The sequence below is a fragment of the Xiphophorus couchianus genome, chromosome 22, assembly GCF_001444195.1.
Source record: "Xiphophorus couchianus chromosome 22, X_couchianus-1.0, whole genome shotgun sequence".
NCBI classification, from domain to species: Eukaryota; Metazoa; Chordata; class Actinopteri; order Cyprinodontiformes; family Poeciliidae; genus Xiphophorus; species Xiphophorus couchianus.
Genome location: NC_040249.1, coordinates 12,376,608 through 12,399,387, shown reverse-complemented (window position 1 = coordinate 12,399,387; position 22,780 = coordinate 12,376,608). Strand labels below are relative to the sequence as shown.

At 40.0% G+C, this 22,780-nt stretch overlaps 1 protein-coding gene across 4 annotated transcripts in view; it reads left to right on the top strand.

Annotated features, from left to right (window-relative positions):
• Positions 1-22,780, top strand: part of slit1a (slit homolog 1a (Drosophila)) — a 91,824-nt gene that overhangs the window by 47,687 nt on the left and 21,357 nt on the right. For 2 of the 4 annotated variants that reach the window (XM_028006065.1, XM_028006067.1), the window contains exons 5-15: positions 2,595-2,666; positions 4,472-4,543; positions 5,604-5,675; positions 6,384-6,547; positions 12,665-12,812; positions 16,999-17,070; positions 19,448-19,519; positions 19,605-19,676; positions 19,838-19,981; positions 21,338-21,501; positions 22,362-22,385. In XM_028006065.1, coding sequence (XP_027861866.1) covers positions 2,595-2,666; positions 4,472-4,543; positions 5,604-5,675; positions 6,384-6,547; positions 12,665-12,812; positions 16,999-17,070; positions 19,448-19,519; positions 19,605-19,676; positions 19,838-19,981; positions 21,338-21,501; positions 22,362-22,385 — 1,076 coding nt within the window. The remainder of the gene's footprint in view (positions 1-2,594; positions 2,667-4,471; positions 4,544-5,603; positions 5,676-6,383; positions 6,548-12,664; positions 12,813-16,998; positions 17,071-19,447; positions 19,520-19,604; positions 19,677-19,837; positions 19,982-21,337; positions 21,502-22,361; positions 22,386-22,780) is intronic. The other 2 variants (XM_028006068.1, XM_028006066.1) reach the window with 1 other exon arrangement.

Below are 22,780 nucleotides of genomic sequence, written 5' to 3'. Positions count from 1 at the left end.
TTTGCCATTTTAAGAATGTGTAAATGCAGAAACGTTCTTTTGCTAAATTTAATTTTGCTCTGGCTTCTGGAGGAGGAGAAGCCGGTGTTGAATTCTTTAGAGACGCAGAACAGACTGCAGAAACTAAACCAAGACCACAATGATTCTGCTGTTTGATGTAACAGACGGTATTAGGGGGAAAGAAAAAATAGGCAGGTATTCTGGCATGAAACATACAGAAATTTAATCATGCCTATATCCTTTATTTTGTTGTTGGTCAGACTTACATTTTTAAAGTGACCTCCTGCGACCTGAGCTCCAAATCCAATCAAATAGCACCATAAATGGGAGTGTATGGATCACTCCTGCCAATCCTATTAGAGCGTACTAACAGGATTATGGGTTTTTAGTGTGTGGAGTCCACCCAAGAGCTTTCATTTTTTTACTACTTACACACATAGTATTGTATTCATATGATCAGAGCCTTCCTGTCCTGCCTTGCATCACAGTGTCTCATCCTTGCCTTGTCTTCTCTCTCGGGATTCTTTATGCATGTACCAACCATGGCATCTGGCATTTCACCAGTGTTTTCTTTTGGCCATTTAAATAACAGAAGTCTTCATGCAAACAAAAAAAGATGGAGACGTCCGGGAGGTCATTGTCAATATTAATTTCACTGAATCAGAAAACATGAGCACTAACAGTTGTTTGCGAAAAGAGAGAAGAAGGGCATCATTATAATTTAAAACAGAGTTTAAAAGCATGTAGAATATAAGCTTTCCCACAGCTTTGTTAGGCAACAATACTGAAAGCATTGAACCAGAATAATTCAACTTTCATCATTGCCTTTGCTAAAACAAAACCGAACAGCAAAGAAGAAAAACCATGGAACATCACTCAACTTTCCTAATCCAAAGCTTTAACATGAACAGTTTTTGCACTACCTGGCAAATCGTAGAGGACTGCTTGAAAACAAAGTCAGTCACTGCAATAACTAGACATGAATTAATTAAAATTTGGTGGCCAATTTCTGATCTTTGATTTTTTGATAACTCTAATATAAGAGCATCAAATAAACATCATTATTTTTCCTAGGCTTCCTGTCAAATGTCATAATTATTTAGATTAGAAACACAGGGGAGATCATGCTACACATGTCTGAGGGCAGTTACTAAAAAACTGTTACTATTTAAAAAGAGGCAAAATTACAACAAAATTGAGTGTTGATATTTTAAAATCAGTTGATTCTGTACAACAGCTAAGTTCTCTTTACATTTAAAACATCATATTAACTTCCTATTCATTAAAAACAGATCTGATAAGAACAGAAATATATTTTTGTGATGGTTTGCAATGGAATAATAATATTTTGTACATTGAGAATAAATAGTTTGCACAGTCCTATGTTGCATTTACATATTCAGCACTTTGGTCAATTGACTTTGTTCTGTTTAAGTGCGAAAATGTCTTATATTTTGTATTTACAATTAAATATCTATATTGTTTTCTTTAATAACTATAATTTTTTAAAATAATCCATATTCAAAATGGGGCTTAGTTTCAGCAATTTTCTTCTTAAATTTAAAACAGATTCCAGTTTAATTTTCGGTTCTTTTTTATAACTTGTGTGGTGCTCTACATACAAAGCGTTTCATTTACTAGGTACATCACTCAACCACGCTGCTGTGGTAGGGTTTAACTCCCCGTTGTGAGTCCCATTGAAATAATGCCTGACTCACAGACGGCGGGGGCAGAATGTTATTGTGCCATAACGTCGTACCCTGTGGTGCTCATGAACAGTTGGTGGGAATTAACAAAGTTATATTTATAATAGTGGTATGTTGTGGTTACACAGATTCTGGGGCTGGGCTGTAGTTTCTCTGTGGGTGACCAGAGGTGTTTGGGATCTGTGGGAGAACCTTCGTCGGGGCAGGAGCCTCTCCGACAGCATTGCAATGTATGTGTGAGACAGACAAAAGAATCGGTTTGTTAAACACATATTGGCTTGAATTTCCATCTCTCTTCTTTTGTTTTCCTTTTTTTCGCTACATAATTCTTTTCAAATTCTTGGCCTCTACCTGATGTTAAGGACATAAAAACACACCAATTCACTTGAAAAATATGGTTGGCTCTGCATCCTGAAAAGTTCATCCTACTGGACCTTGAAAAAGCCCCGCACAGGCCACTGCCCTGTTGTCTCTGTTTAGTCTGTGTGCAGGCAGACATTAAGCCTCAAACTACATCCAGCTTAAACATATCATAACATGGAGGAAGACTGAATAACACAACCACCATAAAATACCCCTCCAGTGTGAGCAGAGGTCTGCGTGCAGAGACCACACCACGGGGTAGTTATGCACACCGTGGGGGAGAAAATGTTGCACTTAGCTTTCAGTACCTCACTGATGATGGAGTTTAAAGCTGGAGAATGCTATTCAGAGAGTAAAAGTGGTTTGTTGAGACGCTTGGTTAAAAACACACAAGAGGAACTTTCGCACAACAAGTTGTAAAAACATTGTAGCCTCATTCTGTTGGACTTCAGGAACCACATGAGGCAAACCTTTAATGTAGGCATTAACTATACCCGTTTATTTTGTTGTTGTGCTTTTTCACAGTGATCTCAGTGAGAACTTCATCCAATCTATCCCCCGAAAAGCATTCAGAGGAGCTACAGACATCAAAAACCTGTGAGTACTAGAGGTGTTTATTTCTTTTTAAATTAACAATTATTTTTGTATGTTCAACATGCAAGTTAATTCACCGATTGAATAACCACACCGTCATTCACCAAAACAAAAGATTACATTTTAAGACACATAAGAAACATAATTTAATCTCAAGAGCTTTTGTTGACTGATAATATGCTGGACTTGCATCACTTTTTTATGGGAATATATATGTTTTTTTTAGCAAAGGGCTGGAAATGATATTGATAGGAGGATTATGATGGATCACATAGGCTTACATTGTTGGGGGGTGGATATATATTTACAGCAAAGGAGCATGAAAAATTCAGCTGATATAGTGTTCCGAATATAATATTAGGATATTATAACACTGGTATTACTAAAATTAATATTATTTGCTTAATGCCATACTATTGAGCAAACTTCAAATTCAGGAGTTCAAATACATGTCCTTAGTGTTGGGTTTGTGTACTGCCTTGCGCTCACACACACACCTTTGTAAGTCTTTTCTATTGGACTCTGTGTTGGTCTCTCCAAAACATTAATTTTCTACTTAAACCTGGTTGATTTGGTGGTATGCTTAAAGTAACCATCAAATTAAAAGTCTCACTTGGTCAAAAGCTTTAACTTCCTTGTTGATGTCTTGAGAGTCCACATGTTTTTACCTCATGATGCTGACAGTTTTGTGTAAATAGAAGCAGTTCCTCCTGCAGCCAAACAACCACACAACATGATGCTGCCACACTCTTACTTTAGAGTTTGCATGGTGTTCTCAAGCTTGCAAGCCAATCACTTTTTCCGTCATATATGACAACAGTTATTAAGACTGATCCCTATTTTGTTTCATCCGAACACAGGATATTTCTTCAAAAACTACAGTTGTTTTCCATGAATGCCTTTGCAAACTGTAATCTTTTTTTATGTTGTTTGTTGAGTAATGGTTTCTTCTTCACTGAATGGCCTTACAGCACATATCAGTACAATAGTTATTGGATAATGATACACTCTTACCAATATCAGCCAGCTTCTCTCACATGGTATTTTGCTTCTGATCTGGGTGTGATTAGCACAATTTATAACAAAAGATAATATTTTTTTGTTTTTTTTGTTGGCATTTTGGAAATATAAATCATTTTTGTGGAAAAATAGGTTATGTGTCTTTCTATTCATATGTATGTACACACATGTAGTATGAATTTATACTACAAGTATATAGCTTCAACTGAATGTTATCAAATATCTTAAATTGTATGGCTGTTTAACTAATGACTGACAGATTAATTACCCTGCATGCACTAATTATTGAAAGATCTTGACACCAGTGATGGTAAAGTACTGAATAAATCCATCAAATTAAATTACTAGTAAGTGAGCTGAAAATATGTGCTCCCCGTTCACATCTCACTTAGTTTAATTGCAGAGTGTTAACATTTTATCTGGTCAGCCTAATGGCCTATCAAGAGAATAAAGCATTGCCTGGTTGCTGGTGTGGCCATGCATATTCAGTGGACTAGGTCTCAGTGATTGAGTCCACTCACTGCTTCCCCAACAATGGCTGTGATTTACATCTTTGATGCTGTTTATGCACAAACACAGGCGCTCACATGGATTTATGACTTGCATCGATGTGCATAAACAGTCGTTAACGTTCACGTCCGCTCCTCTGGGGGATTGCATGAGCTGAGATGACTGAACCTGTATTGATTAGCCATAGTGCATTAGAGTACAACTTACTGTATCAATGATTACAAGTACTCTGTGGGGACATGCAAAGATTGTGTCTCTTCTGTGTTTTTCCACCACAGGCAGCTGGATAAAAACCACATCAGCTGCGTCGAGGATGGAGCCTTCAGAGCTCTGAGAGGCCTGGAAGTACTGTAAGTCCCTGATCTGATGCTATTTGCCTAGCTTAACGCTGCCTTATCCTATTAAAGCACTTAGTTGAATTAAGACATTTTTGTGTCTTGCTAATTACCGCGACTAATACGTATGGCACAGGCCTCGCATAATATTCCAAAATGCCCCCTGCGGGCTTTATAAAGGGGGTTTGCGACATAAAGCTCCATTTAGTCACAGCTGACAGCAGGGTTCTACTCCATCACATTAACACCCAGTAACCCACCCACTGCCCCACCTCCACCAACGGCCCATCTAGCCCAGAGCATGCCATCTGACGAAGGGGGGTGGGGGGGTGTCCTCCTATCGGCATGTTCAAAAGACAAACCCAGGTTAGCCGTCCGTGCTGATCTTCAACATCTAGTTAATCATCTCCTTTAAAACAAAGTGTAATTACAAGCCTCTGTTGGGATCTCCTTCTTAAACAATGTGAACCAACAGTGAAAGGGGGGAACAACAGCGCTTTGACAGCTTTTTATTCTGATGTTGAAAGACAGCTGTGTGGGATTAAGGAGGTAGTATAAGAAGAAGAAATACAGGAAGCTGCTTGCATGCCTTAACTGAAGTATTGATAGTGTTTTGATGATGGTGTAAAAGGTCAGAGAGGGTCATTCAGATGGATTTGTGTAGGGGGGAGGAGAACAGCGGGTGTTGACAGGAGGAGAAGGTTGAAAAATAGCAAAAGATTATTAGGCAGATTGAAATGACCCGGTTCTCTCTCTGCAGCTGATGCCCCAGGTTCTATAGAGATGTGTGTGGATGTGAGCGGGCGTGTGTGTGTGTGTGTGTGTGTGCATGCTACCTTTATAACGCTTGTGATCAGACTCGTAAGAGTGTGTGCATATTTGCATGCAGGCGTGCGTGTGTGTGTGGGAGGTGCAAGGGCTTCCCATCTGTGTGAAATGAGGTGGTATATTCCCAGTGGGGCCCAGAAAGACAAAAAAAAGTGGACTAGACATAGATCTAATGAGATGTAAAAGAGAAAGCTTGTCTTAACAACTCTACCGACAATCAAACTGTTTTGCTCCTTTCTTTCCGCAGTACGCTGAACAACAACAACATCAGCAGCATTCCTGTCTCCAGCTTCAACCACATGCCCAAACTCCGAACTTTGTAAGTCACAAATGTTCCACTTGAATGATCTCTTTCTTTTTTTAGGAATTATTTAAGCTATAATTATAATCTACACGTCTACATCCAGACAAAGAAGAGAAAATCAGAATGTAATCTCTGTGGGGGTTGACAGCTCTGTCATTCCAAGCAGTGCTCTCTGCCAAAACCACTGAACGGCACAGAATAATGAGTTTAGCAAAGCCAGGAGCCATTATGTGATTCATGTCAAGACAAAAACAGGCCTGGACAGACACAAATAGCTTATTGTGTGCCGCGATTACCAAATCTGAAATTATTCTTGAATTAAGAGAATTATTCCTAGCCATGACTCTGCTGCCCTTGCGGTGACGTTGTGGTCTGCTTCACTCCCAGTGGGGTAACATTTTAGGGATTTCTGTTTCTGCGCACGTGGGTTCACGAGTTAGCCTTCGTACACCACCACATCGCAGTGAGAGTTATTGTGGAGAGGCGCTGCTTTGGAAGAATGCGGTGTTTGGAGCATTGGATTTAGAAATGTCGCCTTTTTTAGAATGGGCCATTTATAATTGTCCACATAGCATATCATTTAGAGTGTTTGCCCCAAAGCGACTGGAAGTGATGACTTGTGGAAAAGAACAGACACTTTTTATGCTTCTGCCAGTGATGAAAAATGTTAACTGATCATAATTTTGAATTGTTTTTTTTTGTTTGTTTTTTTTTGTATTACAGCCGACTTCATTCCAACAACTTAAACTGCGATTGTCACCTGGCCTGGCTGTCCCAGTGGCTCAGGCAGAGGCCTACGATTGGCCTGTTCACCCAGTGTGCTTCACCCCCAGAACTCAGAGGACTCAATGTGGCAGAGGTCCAGAAACATGAATTCACGTGCTCAGGTAAGACAGCAAAGTTTTATTCTTCACCTGTGGATTTATTTTGAAATAAAAGCCTAATGAAATAGATTGAAATGTTCAGGTTGTAGAGTGACAAATATACCGGCAATGAATGTTTTTGCAACACAACTTATTGTAAAAGCTTAAAAGGGTAATCTTGTTGTTTTTTTGCTGTTTCAACCAAAACACTGAGCTTTAAGCATCTCTCTAATCGCTACAGTCTTTTATCTTCATACACAAATGTATGTATAGTACAGACACGATGCTGCACATGAACAGAAATAGTAAGCAAGGAGAGAGCTAATCAGAGAGGAAGCCAAGGGATCCATGGTAACTCGGCAGGAGCCTCAGATACTGAGAGTCTATTGATGGGGTGACTGTTAGTCTGGTGTTTATTGAAGAGTTGGAAGAAAAAAACATTGTTAAAGATCCTAATTTGCAGTTTGCTACAACCATGTAGGAGACACAGCGATTACGCGGAGGAAGGTGCTCTGGCATGATGGGAGTTTTGGTATCACTGATCATACCTCTGCTTGTTACCCTGACCATTCCAACCACATGTTAAAGTCTTAATGTATTCCAGTCTTACTGGAAACTGAGCTGCGTTTTGAACACCAACTATCGTTTTCCTTTGTTTTCACAGTTATGCCCTACTTTATGTTGCTCCGTCACATAAAAAACCCTTTTGACTAAATTTAAGTTTGTAGTTGTGAAGTGAAAAAGGGATATAAATACTTTCTCTGAACATTATTTTATTTAATTGAAAGTAAAGTAAGTTTATCAGCCTCTCATGTGACTCATGTGTACTTCAGATTATCCATGACAAAACAGTATCTTAAAATATCATCTGTTTTCTATTTACCTCCTCTACCCTGTGTTTTTATGTGAGTGTGTATTCACCTGGAAGCCACCTGACAGTCGCTCAGCACCAGGACAGCCTCACAGCTCTCTGCTAGTCCAGGCTTCTGCACCCCACCGAGCTGGCAGCAGTGTTAGGAAAATGCCCACACAGCTGGAGCCCAGACTGCCCACACTCATTGGCTCTCCCTTTTTTTTCTGGCCACTCAAAGATTTATTGAAGGATTTACTTTTTATGATTTGCATGGCTCTGTAGTCTTTGTATCCTCCTTGAAACGTGAAAGAGATCATGCACATGTAGGAGCACTATGATGTGATTTTGCTTTATCATATCTGAACAATGGCAAAACACCATGAGAACCTCCACTCCCCACTCGGCCTTCTCATTTGTAACGCCAGCTGCAAGGGGTCTGCATGAGGGGGTGTTTGTGGGGGAGTGTACCTCTGTCTGTGTGTGTGTGTGTGTGTGTGTTCCTGTCTCTCCATGGGTTGTGATTTTTACGCAGTCATACAGCGTGACAACACAGATCATTAACTATTCATCATCCAGGGAAAGAGACTCAAAGCGTGGGAGTGTAACCATTCCAGATAGAAAAGTTGGAACTTGAAAATTTTGGTTAATAGTGGGATATAGATATAGAAACTTCAGGTTTTACATAATGGACAGCTGTACTTCATATACACACATACAGGTGGTCGATCACCCAGGGATGAAAGATTTTCTTTAAGCTTTCCCTTCGAATCTAGACAAAACACTTAGTTCAATACATTTTGATATAAAAGTGCAACAATATGCGTCTTTGCAGATAAATACTCAGCCAAACACATGCTTTCATTCTTTTATTTATTTATATTTTTTCCCAAATTGTGACCAGAAGTTGAACTCCCACTGACGGACTCATTAGAGACCGACTCACTGGCACACACTTTGTATTTTTTTTTTTTTTTTGCAACAATATGTGTTTGTGCGTGTCTTTAGTCAAAGCTGTGACCAGTCGAGGCCACCTGCGGGGGATTTGGGGCAGGGTGGCGCCATATAACAAGGAAAAGAGGAAAATGAGGGAGAGGAGAGGCATGAGGTGGGAGAATGAAAATGTGGGTGTGCTGCTTTATTCCTTGATGTAAAAATAAAAATGATGAAATCCTCCCGTAGTCAGAGCAACGTAATCCGCCCTCTGTCTTTGTGCTGGAGAGCATCACTGCCTAGTAAATTCACATTGACAGTAATGTGTAGTGTGCCATTTAAAAGTTTAGGAAAAATATTAGACCTGATAAATAAAAATCAGTAATCTATAAAATCCTGTTAAAGTTTGCAGCACAAAGGCTTAAATCATGGGAAAAAAATGCACTGAGCGTCTCTGGCAGATTTGAGCATTATTCTAATATTTATGGCGGCTGTGGGAGCAGATTTTCAAAGCACTAAATCAAGGTCAGAAATCGGGTTTAAAAATAAAACTTGCAGTAAAAACATCTTGGAGGTAGACTGACATTTAGAGGAGCTCATTTACTTTGTGGGATCAAATGCAGTTATCCTTGCTCTCCTGCTGCTGACCAAAAATATTTTATGTAATTAGAGATGCATCACTAGGAATTTTTTAACCATTTTCCAATCTGTGTTTTTCTATTATATATTTTAATATTTGAACAGCCGATTCTAATTTTAGTTGATTACAGTTCCTTTTGAGAGCCCAAACATTTAAAAGACTAAATTACCGCACCCTAACAAACTGTTTTTTAAGGTGAGAAGTCATTATTTGCAGAGAATTTAACAATGTTGGCATCACAAAGTTGTTGGAGATTGGTTCAGTGCAGCTCTATGATGTGAATCTTAACCAAAGGCGCTCTGCTGAATTCAGATCTTTTCACCATGTAGGTCATACAGTATGCTCACTGTCAGGCTAAGGAACCAATTTGATATAATTTTGAGCTTTGTGACGTCATTCTGTTAGAAGGAGCGATCCAGATGTGGTCACACACGGATAGACATGGTAAGCACCAATACTCCAGTAGGCCCTGGTGCTAAAACTATGTTTAATTGGTAAGAAAAGACCAAAAGTGTGCAAAACAATATTCTGCCACATACCTTTAGTCAGGATGGATCCATGCTTACATGATGTTTTCACCCATTTCTGACTCAAAAGATCAGTCAAGGTTTTCCACAGTTTGTTGTTGGTCAATCTTGTGTGAGTTGCTGCTTCTTGATAGCACATCAACAGTTTCTTACACACTCAGACCAACCTCTTTGGCGTAGGTGTAGGTTCATGACTATGTTCCACCAGATTTGTTAGACAGCAGTCACTGTAAAGCAGGCCTTTGTTATTTTAAAACAGCAACCAGAAATGAAAAGCTCATGTTAACTCAAGGCTATATGACAGAAAATGGATGGCTGTTGCTCCAGGGTAATAATAAAAGAAATAAAAATGTTATGTTTGAATTGAGCAGTTGGTAATAAATCATTTCAAGGTTCTTCTGAAGGAAATGGAGAAGAAATGACCCGCTAAAAAAGAGTGAGACGAAACAGATGGTAATAAGGAAGTGATAATATTTGAAAATGATGGGGAAAATGAGGCATAGTAGGTTAAATGTATAGACTCCTGTGGAAATGGATAAAAGGTGAAAAAGTGCTCTAGGAGAGAGATGGGAAATTGGGTGGCTAAACGGAGTGAGAAAGGAAATGATGGAAAGGGAACCTAGATGGTAAAAAAAACAACTGATTAAAAATAGAGAAAACAGGACATGGGTAGAGGGGAAAGAATTAAAGAATGTGGAAACGGCAGTAAGAAAATCAGGGAGGAGCGAACATGAAACAGTCTCGGCTCTGGTATACCTGTCAGTGAGCTGTCATTGTCAAGGCTGCTCCAGCTGTGCTCTGCACTCTCCCTGATCCCAGGCCTGTCAGATATGCCATGTTAGATAAGAAAGGAGGTTTTCCTCTTCCAGACATCCGATCCTAGATCTGTCAAACCTTTGCCATCCCAGATCACGCATCCTCAGATCACATCTTCCTCTGTTGGTTCAGTCTAGAGATGCTTTTTTTCCCTCCCACCTGATTCATTTGTCTGGCAGTTGTTAGGATTTACCTGATGGATGATGTCTGATCATAAACTGCTCATCAACGTACTGGTCCAGTGGGGGGAATAAGTACTTTCATGGGATTTTATAATGTTTCTGTGTTTGGAGAGCACATTTTTGGCCTTATCGTTTTTTTCTTTCACTGACTTTTGACATATTTCACCATTTATCATCTGTAAATCCCTCAATCCTTTTGCTCTCAGCAACACTTTCCAACACCAGCCAAGTGATAGATAGGAAGTAAATTAAATATTCATGGTATGAAACACAGATTAGTAATGCTGTGTAAATTAGGCCATTTAAAAGTCTGTTTTATTTATTTTATCTGGGTTAGACTTTTATGTTCACATTCAGTGCACTCACAGCTGAAAACGACACTCTGGCAACGCAGACTGCCGTTCTTCACCGCACTGCTGACATTACAGTAGCTATTTGAACAGGTATCTGGAGAGACAACATGATGAGCTGTGTGCTCTGTATGCAAATGAAAAAGTTGAAGTGTTTTTGAACACATGGAAGTTGGTGGGGGTTGTGAAAAAGCTGAATGTGCAGAACGGCATCAGTTCCTCGTGGAGGAGAAGACAGACTCTCGAGAAAGATTTTGAGACGAGATCAATGGATATTATTGGGAGGCCTTCACTTGTCACTCCAACTTCACACCTCTTTGATATATAACCTAGTTTATTTCCCACTGATTCAGTAGGATTTTGCCACTTTGAAATGAAGTCAAACATAGCATGTTTCATTTGCTTTTGTCCATGTCAGGGAGTAGTTGAAATATGCATTTGCATATTTGCAATTCAGCTAGAAGAGCACAAAAAGCTGAAGACTAGAAAACATGGCAAGCTTTAAAAAAGTGTTTATATTATCCTATAACAGTAGATTTCCTTCTGTAAGTCTGTCTATTATTTTTACCGTTTAAAATAACATACTCAGTTAAGATATCAATCTATTCTGGTCACAAAGAGCTCTACTTGAACTTTGAACTTTGATTAGTGATTTTGGGAGTATGAGTGAAAAGAACTATAGCATAAATATAAACAATAAATGTAGAGTGCCTTACATACATTTTTTATTTTCATAGTTTTTTTTATACAACGTCCATGAACTGAAATGGATTTCTCTGGTATTTTCTGTGATAGACCAGCAGAAAGAAGTGCATAATTGTAGAAGGAAAACAAATAGCTTTGAAAACATTTTTTTGTTTATAAGTGTGGCATGTGTTTGCATTCAGCTCTCCTGGACGAACACTTTAGAGAACCCACTTTGATTGCAATTACAGCTGAAGGTCTTTCTGTGGACCAAAATATCACATTACTCTTAGAAAAACAGTTGAACTGATTGTGAACCTCAGTTCTCAAGTCAACGCGATTCACAACTGGTTTAAGGCATTTAGCAGGTGAACCCCAGTCTCCAAATTCTGCAGCCTTTTCCAGGATTGCTTCTTTTAATCAAGATCCAAAATCTTCTCTTCAGGTTTAACCAGCCTTGCTAAAGAATTTCATTCCCTCATCATGATACTGCTATTGCCATATTTTACTGTGAGCATGTGTCACACAATGTTTGCAAAGAATCAAAAAGCTGATCTCAACTGACCAAAGTATCTTACTCCTTGCTGTGTCCTCCACTTTACTTCTGGAAATTTTTTGAAAGGTCTTCTTATGATTTCCTTACCATAATGGCTCTCAGATTTATGTACCTGACTAATAATTATCCTCCCATCTAAACTGTGAAATTGTTTGCACTGGATTTGTTGGGAATATTTTCAGCGACCGGACACAATGACATCCCCCACATATTCAGTTTTTTTTTTTTTTTGTAAAATGGTTTTAAACCATCTATTCATATGACATTTTGCTCTAACTGGAACAACCTTCCAAAATGAGCCAAGCATTTTTATATGAATAAACTTTATTCTTGGAGAAATCTTCATTAGGCAGATGAAGGAAGCTCTTTTAGAATAGATTACATCAATGTGTGTACAAATGAGGAAATAGTTTAAAAAGGCATCAGAAAAGTGAAATGCAGCTTTCATAATGCTGTGGGAACTTTTTCTTCCTTTTTGTACTTCCAGAAAATTTAGTTGTGATTTAAGTAACTAAATCACACAAAAAACAGAAACAGAAAAACATTTTACCCCCTTTTAAACTTGATTCCATTTAACTCCCATTTCCTATTTTTCGTCTACAGGTCATCAGGAATCTTCCGGCCTGCAGCCGTGCAGCACTGGTGGAGGCTCCTGTCCTGCCATGTGCACCTGCAGCAACAACATTGTGGACTGCAGAGGGAAAGGTCTAACTGCTATTCCAGCCAATCTGCCTGACAGCATGTCGGAAATGTGAGCAAAATGTCTGTTTTTGTTGATATCCTGGGGTGACTGCCTGTCACCTCAAACTATGCGACCAAATTTGCACACTATTTGCACACTATGTTATGATCACACAAAGTTTACCAAAGTAAAGAAAACTTGGTTCTCTGATAATCTGCATTGTATACCTCTGGTATTTGTGAATGTTTTGCTTTTCAGCACGTTGACAAGACATTAGTCTCATGTGCGGACAGAAATATTCACTCAGAAACTCTAGACTGAGACCACATGCTCTTATCAGCTCAGAATGCTGTGAACCGCATTCGAGCCCTTTGCTAACATCCCTCCTTCAGTTTATCAGTCCTCCTACATCTGTCTGGGCATTAACTCTTCACGGCCCACATGCTGCAGTGTAATTCCCAGGAATGCATGACTAAACTTTTCAAATAAGTCATTTTACTCTCTTTATCAGAGATTTTATGCCACTGGCATTGTGGAAGTCTCCCACAACACTGTGATTTATGGCCAGTGTTAAAAAGCTAAAGTACTGGACGAATCCGGCCAGCATGTTGCATGTTCTTCTGAGGAGCAGTTTCTAGGTCTCTTCTTCCCCATGAGGGTGTGTTTATAAATACTCAGCTAGTGTGAAAGTCACTGATACCATGTTCCCCAACAACCCTGACCCATTTCTACTGCACTGGTGTGCTAAATTTGATCATTTAGATGAAATGTTCACAGCTCTGTTGGTTCCCATGCTAAAGGCAGTCCACCTATGCCTTGCCACTATATTTATTGTGTTATAGGGTATAAAGTCTGTATTTTGATTCCCAGGATCACATGAAATTGGTTTCAACCTTTATAATGTTCCACAAGTCACAAAACATAAAAATCCCAGATTCAGTTTTTCCATGGTTTTGGTCTTCTCAAGTACAATAAAATATTTATTTACTTATCCTTGTACTTTTTGGCTATTTAGTCAGGTTAAAGCCCCCAAAATTTCATGCATTTTGTTGGATTTTTATGTAACAGACCCAAGCCGTTCACCTCTAATGATAGGCCAGGCAAAGATAAGTAGATCATTAATCAGAACAGTAATCAGAGGAGAATACAATTGAACAGTTGGGCCTTCGTGCAAAATGCTACGAACAAACTGTGTTGACAGTGAAGCATCTTGGTGGAAGCATCATAATGAAGAGATGCTTTTCTTCAGCAAGGCCAGGTAATGTGGTCAGAGTTGATGGGAAGCTGGATACAGCTAAACTACAAGGAATCTTGAGAAGTAGTTAGTTAGAGGCTACAAACATCTTGAGAACACCTTCACACTCTTGATGGTACAGACAAACCACAAATATATTTTTGTTGTAGAAGAAATGTAAAAGATCTTTCCACTTCACAATTCTATCATTTTAATGCTTTTATCAGGATGCTTTTACAAGAAACTGTGTACCAGTGTGTTTTGTGAGCACAGTGACCAGTGAGCATCTCTAATGGGAGAACAGGGAGACAGTTGAAAGATGAATTTATCATGCATGCGTTTTATAGACGGTGGGCGCTCTCTGCACAGCAGATGAGCGCTGGCATTTTAAAGCTTTCCCAGCCCTTTCCATGTAATTGGTACTTAAATCTGCCCTACATATAAACCTTTCAATATTCTGATTTATGTTTTCAAGACAAGCACTTATATCATGTGCATTCCTTCTGTCCTGTCCATCAGAACCTTTACCTTAGAGCCAGAATTCCCAGGACGCTTTTTATTTTACTTTACTTTCTCCTCTGTGAATTTCTCTATCTTTTCAGCTGTTTTTCCATCCGGCTCAATCATTAAGGACAAGTTTACGGAGCTGCATTCACAGTAAAAGTGAATTGAAATGGAAAGCATGAGGGTGGTCAGGGGGGTCGGTTCAGTAACTCAGTGCAGCAGGTTTGATCTGTGCTTGAAGTTCATTATAAAATCAGTTCAGTTACAGCCTGGCAGGTTGCTGCATATCGAGGCTGGCCTAATGCCTTGTTAATGAGCCTCTCACAAAATCGCGTACACACAAAAGACGCGTGCATGCTGCTCTCATTATGTATAAATCTAAGAAATTCCGATCACCCCCCCCCCCCCCACACACACCTCCACCCTAATGAGTGTTGCGTTTATGGCTCTGTGGTTTCTAGCTGCTTTCTGTATTCTTTTTCTCGTGAAACAAGATCTGAACACCACCATAGTGGATTATTATGCATCATAGTCTCTGTTTGCTCTGACAAGCTCTGCCATAAAACTTTCCCTCTGCCTTTTATCTGCACTGCTGTGGTCCTGCATTCATTTCTGACTCCTGCACACACTAGTTGAATACCCGGAGGCATAATGTGTTTCCCTATAATGAAAACCCTGCTCAGTTCCTGATGAAAAGGATGAAGAGCATTGATTGGATTGACACAAACACCAACTCACAGGCAGTCACACACGTGTTCAGGCTGACAAATTGGACAGGAACCATTGATTTTCCTTCTGCAGGCGACTCTGGGAGATTGTTCCTTGTTTTCCCCTTTAACAAATGAAAAAAAGGCACTTCTTTGTCGATTGCAAGGATTCAGTCGCTTGCTCACATCGATCAGCAAAGAGCAACAATGGGAAAGCTAGAACATTGAGTCAGGGTGTGTGACTCAAATGGATTCAGCGTTCCATGTGTTAACACACCCAGAATACCATGGGATGGAGGGACATAAGTACACCGACACGGAAACGCGTTTGTGCATAGTGCCAGACTGGTTTGGACCAGTTAGACAGACTGGTTGATGAGAGAAGGCGCTAAAGCCACTTGGTCCAGCATGCTGCCGCATGCTGAGGGCAGAGGAACCACAGTGCTGTCACTCCACTCATACAGGGACAGCCAGACAAAAACAGAACAGGGGATCATGTCCACCGCAGGAATCTGTGGTCTCGAGTCGCTGTTATCCGAGGAATGCCAATTGCACTCCCATATCACTCCATAGGCGAGGGACGCTCATTTGAAGGGGGGGGAAGAGTCCTGATTGAAAAATGTTGGAAGCTCAGAACTGCTAAATGACTGTGGCCAGAGTCTAACAAAACATATACCCCCCCATGAGTAGACATAAACAAAACACAATCCAAGAGGCCTGGGAGGCATGTAGTTAAATCCGAAATGACTAATTAAATCATGGGGAAACGCTTCTGCGCCAAGACGTTGAATATTGAAGAAGCTGGTGGTTAAATCTGCTTCCAAACTTACAGAAGATTTAAGAATATTTCCCATTTTTCTGTGGCGACAAATAGCAGCCTAATGATGTTTAGATGCCTTCGCGGCCGTGGGGCCACCGCAGCCCATACAGGCCCATGTGCTGCTGGTCTGCAGCCAGTTCCCCCTGCAGGAAGGCGCAGAGCTAGAACAAGCCAGACAGGCCTGCAGCTGGCTTCCTCTGGGCCCTTCTAAGCCCCAGTAAGGACAGTTTTAAAAGCTGTGAACTGACCTGCAGATAAACAGCCCTCTGCCAGCTTCAGTGGAGATTTGTTCTGGGGGGCTCAGTTGGGTCCTGAGCAGCAGCCCGAAACAACACATGCATGCCCATGCTAATGGGGTTTAGGAGATTCTGTTTCTGTGGAACCATCTGACGCTGATTAGAGCCTGTTGCTGCTCTGTTCTAGATGGCCAAGCGTGTGTTTGTCTGTGTATTAATTTTGAGCTCTGACAGGTGTTTTATGGTGAGCTTTGTCAAATTCTGTCAGTGTCAACTTCTCTTGGGCTCACACAGGGAAATAAAAAAAAAAGCAAACTCAAAGAGGTAATATTTTACCCCACTGCAAAGATTTCAGTGGACACTTTGCAAACACCCAAGGGATAGCAGCGGCGTTCACATGAACAAGTGAGATCATTATTGATTTCATGAGCTCATACGTGCTGGAAACTGTAAATGTTAAATCAGGAAGAAATACGTCTTATAGCTGAAGGCCTTAACACCCTCACGAAAAGCAAGATTGAGCCTTTTCCCCTCCAGTCCTTTTCCACATCACTTTAGTGTTGAGAATGTTTATTGGTTCTGTGGATGTTATGACTCCAGTGTGCCTGGACCTATTACAACTGTGAAATAGATCTCCGTTAATATAATCAGCCTAATCACCAAGGGTCAGAGGTGATTACTCAGCTCTGTTGCCATGGAAAATGCTATTGTTTGGTTAGCTAATTGTGTCACCTCTCTTCTCTTTCCCTCCCAGACGTCTGGAGCAGAACGGGATTAAGTCTGTTCCTCCTGGAACCTTCTCTCCCTACAAGAAACTGCGCAGGATGTAAGTACAGCAGAACGTTCCCCTCAGGGCTAAGTAATACAGATGGGAACAAAACTCTGGTGGCTGGAAAAAGAAGCAACAATTGGCCGTCCTCTCATCCCATTTCCAAGGACCATGCTATCTCTTTCTATTTAGTCTGCAGCTTGAGAACGTAGTCCTGTTCTCAGGCTTGGGGTGGCGCTAGCTTCAGTTGTACATGTTCATAATAGCAAGTCTCATTTTTCATCGCTGCCTGCTGGTATTCCCCTGGCTAGCATTTTGTCCACTCTGTCTGTTCCCGGCTGGAGGGATGAAGAGGGGATGAAGGGAGAGCTTGAATGAGGGCTGAAACCTCTTGCTCTCTCTGGGAGTGAACAATGTCAAGCTGGTGGTTGAGCCAGCTGTTCGGTCACCTTGCCAGCAAACGCCAGCCAGTCAGCCAGTCAGCCAAACCTCTAACACCATGAGGTCTGACTTACATACCAGCGGGGAGATGGAGGAAGAGGAAGGTCAAGGAGTTTCTCTGCCTATGTTTAAAGATTCTTCATGATTTTACAGCTCAACTCCAGGGACGGAGACAGGATGAGATCAGGTGAATTAAGTCCAAAAGACAGTCTGCAATGACTCAAATTTTATTGTAGGTGCAGGGAAATGTTAAAGGAAAGTTTTTGCAGTTCAAACTGAAAAGGGATTATGGAGAACATTTAAGTTGATAGTGTTTTAGCTATGTCCTAAAGGAGACAAACCAAACAACCTTGACAGTTTATGTTGCTGAAGTATTTATTCTCATTAAACTTTTTCCAATTTTGTGAGCTCACCTGACTCATGAGGGCTGAACAGTTTTGCACATCACACTTTTCGTACTTTTATTTGCAAAAAAATGTTGAAAACCATATAACCTTTCCAAGTCACATCACAGTTCTACACAAGTCTACTATTTCGTTCATTTGTCTTCAATGTATAAGCTTTAATAAAATCTCTCATTAAGTTTGCAGTTGTAACAAGACAAGAGGGAAAAAAATGAAACATTCCTTGGGTTTCTATTTGCAGTTTTTGCAGGAAGATCTCATTGCGTCCTACATACTGGGAGGGTTGAATCACATTTAAAATGTCAGTAAGGAAAAAACACTGCTGTTTTCTGCTAAATTCAGTTCCACTTGACAAGGATAGTTATATGTTTTAAGAAACTGGACACTGCAAAAGAATTGTAATTGAGATTGCGTCATGAGTTTCCTAGCATCAAAGATATTTGGAAAGAACACTTAATTAATTACCAAATAATCTTCCCAAAGGGTTTATAGTTAGCATGTAAATATTTTTTTTAAACTTAATGAAACCTGAACCAGAGTTTATCAGAAATGATGTTATCCATCTGTTCTGTTAAACAAACCTGCTACTGCTGTTAGAGCTGCTGATTCTGTATTTTACATTGTTTGTCTACATGTCTGTGTTGATCCACCTGGCTATGTACACTTTCTTACTGTTTGTGTCCAAATCCTCTCTAAACAGTGTGTAGACAGTAACTGTGCATCAAAATGTGGAAAAAATGCTAAATTAATCATTTATATAATTAAAAAGTTAATTTATGAGTTTTATGTGCATTTTCATTCCTTAGTTGCAGCCTCGGCTAACCTTCGCACCAGTAAAGCCACCCACACACATTTTCTTCCACCTTGCCTCAGTTTGAATGACCTACACATGAACCACTCCTTTAGACAGGGATGCTAAAACAGCCCTCACACGCCGACATATACACAAACACTACAGTGTCTGAGTTTACAGACACACACCATTGCATATGCTGGCCCCCAAACTTCGATTTCATTTCCAGGAAACCTCAGCACTTGCAAAAAGACAAATGGCTCCTTATTTAGCTGTTACCCCCAAATGAGGAAATATCCCCCCTCCTCACCACAAGATGATTTTCCTTCAAAGGTATCAAGTCGGCTGGAGTTGAATCTACATACTCCATTAAGTCTCTTTCTCCATATGTCTTTCTCCCCTTCTCTCCCACTGTTCTTCATTTACTTTTGCATTTACTCACACAGACAGGCGCACATTGGTACAGAGGCTTAGTGGTTATCCTGTGGGGAGAGGCCTGTGGATCCTATTAAAATTGGTGATGTTCCGAGGCAGTCTACTGTATCTTGTTTTGGATTTCAGCCCTCAGCCGTCACATTCTTACATATTACAGTGAAGGATTTGCTTGTTAGGCCACAAATAATCCAAGTAAATGTTAAGATTAACTGCAAGGTTCTGTTTATAAATAGTGCTATGAAGTGGGCTGGCACCTATGTTTATCCAGTTTACACTTCAGTATCAGTATCTTCCTATGTGGGTAAAATTTTGTCAATCGTTCTCAGTTCTATGTCTGATACTCTGTTATTCTTCTATGCAGAGACCTGAGCAACAACCAGATCTCAGAGATAGCTCCTGATGCCTTCCAGGGCCTGCGCTCTCTTAACTCCCTGTAAGTTGTCCAAAGCTCAGTTGGAGCATAAAAATCTGCTTGATTGTAGTTTACTGTGTCTAAAACGCTTGCCACAAATCCTCAGTGTGCTGTATGGAAATAAGATCACCGACCTGCCGAAGGGTGTGTTTGACGGCCTCTACTCTTTGCAACTGCTGTAAGTCGAACTCTTGTGCACTTTGCTGATACTCTCCAGACTTACTGAATACCCGGAATGACTTTCAAATAAACTTTGCTTGGATTTTCCAGGTATATTCAGAGACATTTTGACAAGCTGCCTCCCTCTCTTTTTTTCCCTTATTCCCTCTCCCTTTTTAGGCTGCTGAATGCCAATAAGATTCATTGCGTTCGTGCCAATGCCTTCCAGGATCTGCAAAATCTCTCCCTGCTATCGCTGTATGATAACAAGATTCAAACTCTTGCAAAGGGCACCTTCACTTCACTTCGAGCTATTCAAACCCTGTGAGTCAAACACAAACAGATTTACTCACTCTGACACATTTGCAGCCCTTTACTATAAAACATGAGGCAACACAGGAGTCGTTTACTTACTGGAGTGTGCACCTACACAGAAATGGAATTCCAAAGTGTAAAGTGAAAAACATTTATTTTCTTAGCATGCACATGCTGCAACCTGGAAATCAACAATCTAATATATCATGCCTTTCAAAACCCCATGGATTTTTTAGTTTGTCACGTTACAAACCACAACTTAAAATGGATTTCATTGGGTTTTCATACAATTTATCAACACAAAGTAAATTATCATCAGAAAGAGGAAGGGGAAAAAAGGAAACATTATGTTAAAATATTTTTTGTTTATAAAAGAAAATTGAAAACTCTGTATTTTGATCCACTTTTTGGAGATACTGCAAATGTATTGCACATGTAGATCCTAAAACATTTTCCCAATTTGTCTTTAAAAAATAGCTCAAACTCATGTGTGAACAGCAGTTTTCAAGTCAAGTTTCAATACAGTTTATGTCTATACTTTGGCTGGATCATTCTAGCACATTAAGTTGTTTCAATCTAAACCTTTCCAGCTTTGGCTGACTGCTTAGGACTGTTGCCCTGCTGGAAGGTGAACTTCTGCCCGAGGCCCAAATCTTTATCTGCCTTAAACAGATTTGTTTCAGGTTTTTCTCTGTGTCAAAACTCTGACCAACTTCTCTATTCATAAGAAACAGTACGTTACTCTGTGAGCTGTTCAAAGCTCGGGATATTGTTTTATAACCTAACCCTACTTTGGACCTCTGCCTAACTTTATCTTTGATCTGTCTGCTGTGTTCCTTGGTCTTCATGAAGCTGTTTTCTCAATAATGTTCTCTAAGAAACCTCTGAGGCCTTCACAGAACATCTGTATTTATAATAATATTGAATTACACCCAGGCAGACTACTTTCTAACTGACTTCTGACTGGAATTGGTAGTATTGCATTTTATTTAGGGATATCAGATAGTGCATGTATTCAGCCAACAATTTACTATCCTGTTTGTCAAACTAAAGTCATGTCAATAATACAGTGGTAGTGATTTTAATTGTACTCTATGGTACCCTATCTTCAGAGGCTCCATTAAGTGTCTCAGAAGGTTTTTTGCTTCAAAATCTATGTACCAGCTGGCATGTTAAAATTATAGATTATAAATCACTTGTTTAGAGTGGAAACTATGGATGTGAACCCCTATGACTTTGAGCTTTTTATGAAGTGCCGGTAGTGCTGCTGATTACTAAATAAATGGACTAAGTTACACAAAATACTAAATAAATGTGTGATTTCTAATTAATCATGTTTTTGTGTACTCATTTATCTTCCTCCAGTCACCTGGCACAGAACCCATTTATTTGTGACTGTAATCTGAAGTGGCTTGCAGACTACCTCCGCTCCAACCCGATTGAGACCAGCGGCGCCCGCTGTGCCAGTCCACGCCGCCTCGCAAACAAACGAATCGGACAAATTAAGAGCAAGAAGTTCCGCTGCTCCGGTAGGCTCATGGCTGTGTCTCCAAACATGTCGGGTTTTTTACCTTTTTGGCTTTGTTGTCTCCGCTTTCCATCTTTTTTCTTACCTTCAGTATTCTGGGACTACAGTAATTTGTTGCTTCTTCAGTAATTTAGGTATTTAATCTGTGATCATTGCTTATTAAATGGTTTATTAGAGCTACCAAGGCCTGTGCTAGTACTCCTCAGTCAGTCTCTCTTGTCAGACTATGCCGAGAAGATTGGCATTATTTCTCTCCGCTGTTCCTGGATATCCAGAACAAGAATCTGGTTTTACATGTACACCACAGAGAGTTGGGATCAGTTCAAGGGAGGGTTAGATGCTAGAGTTTGAATACCTGCCCATCATCAGGCTCAGGTTTCTTTCACTTTGCCTCCATCTTCTTGACTCCCCCCACCTTTCGCCGACTATTGTGTTTATGCACTGTACTGTGCTGCCTGGCACCATGCACTGCTGAGGTTTAACACTTCTTTATGGCCTTGTTTGTTTGGCAGGATCTGATGAAAAAAGGATTCCATGTTTTGATTTTGATTGTCCCCTCACCCCCCACACACACCTTCCTTCCTTTTCACAATGTCCTGTCTTTCATGTGCCTTTTTTTCTCACTGTCCTTTTTTCCTTCATGCCTCTTTTCCTTAGCAACAGCAAAATATTTACCACCTTTGTACTTTGTCACTAGTTCCTCCATATTGTCATGAACAATATGGAGACACTGGATTCACTGTTTGATCATGTGCCGTCATATATAACATCTATATATGACTGTTTTGATGCATAGCAGTGACACGGCTATGCACATCTGACCTCACTGACATCCGTCCCTCTGTTTTTCCTCCATCACAGCCAAAGAGCAATACGTCATCCCAGGTGAGTTGCTTGTGAATTTTCACACCTATCATTATTTCTCACTGTGAATCTTTGGTCCTTGTAGTGACATCATTGCTTCTTTTTTTTCCATTGCCTTTCATGAAATCCATCTGTTGCAGTTTGTCATTTTGCAATGATTCCTTTAGAACTGGAATTACCAGACCTTTAACAAAACAAGGATAATGTATACAGAAGATGCCTTGTGTTTTACTTCTGGTTCATGTCTTCTATTCTGCTTTGCGGAAGTATTTATGCCTCTTAAACTTTCAGTTTGTCACATTACAGCCAGAAATTCCAGTGAGTTTAGTGAAGTGAAAGAAAAGTAATGCTTTTATAATAATGACAGAATGTCTTTTTTTGCATTACAACATTTCTTTAGGAATATTTGATATATA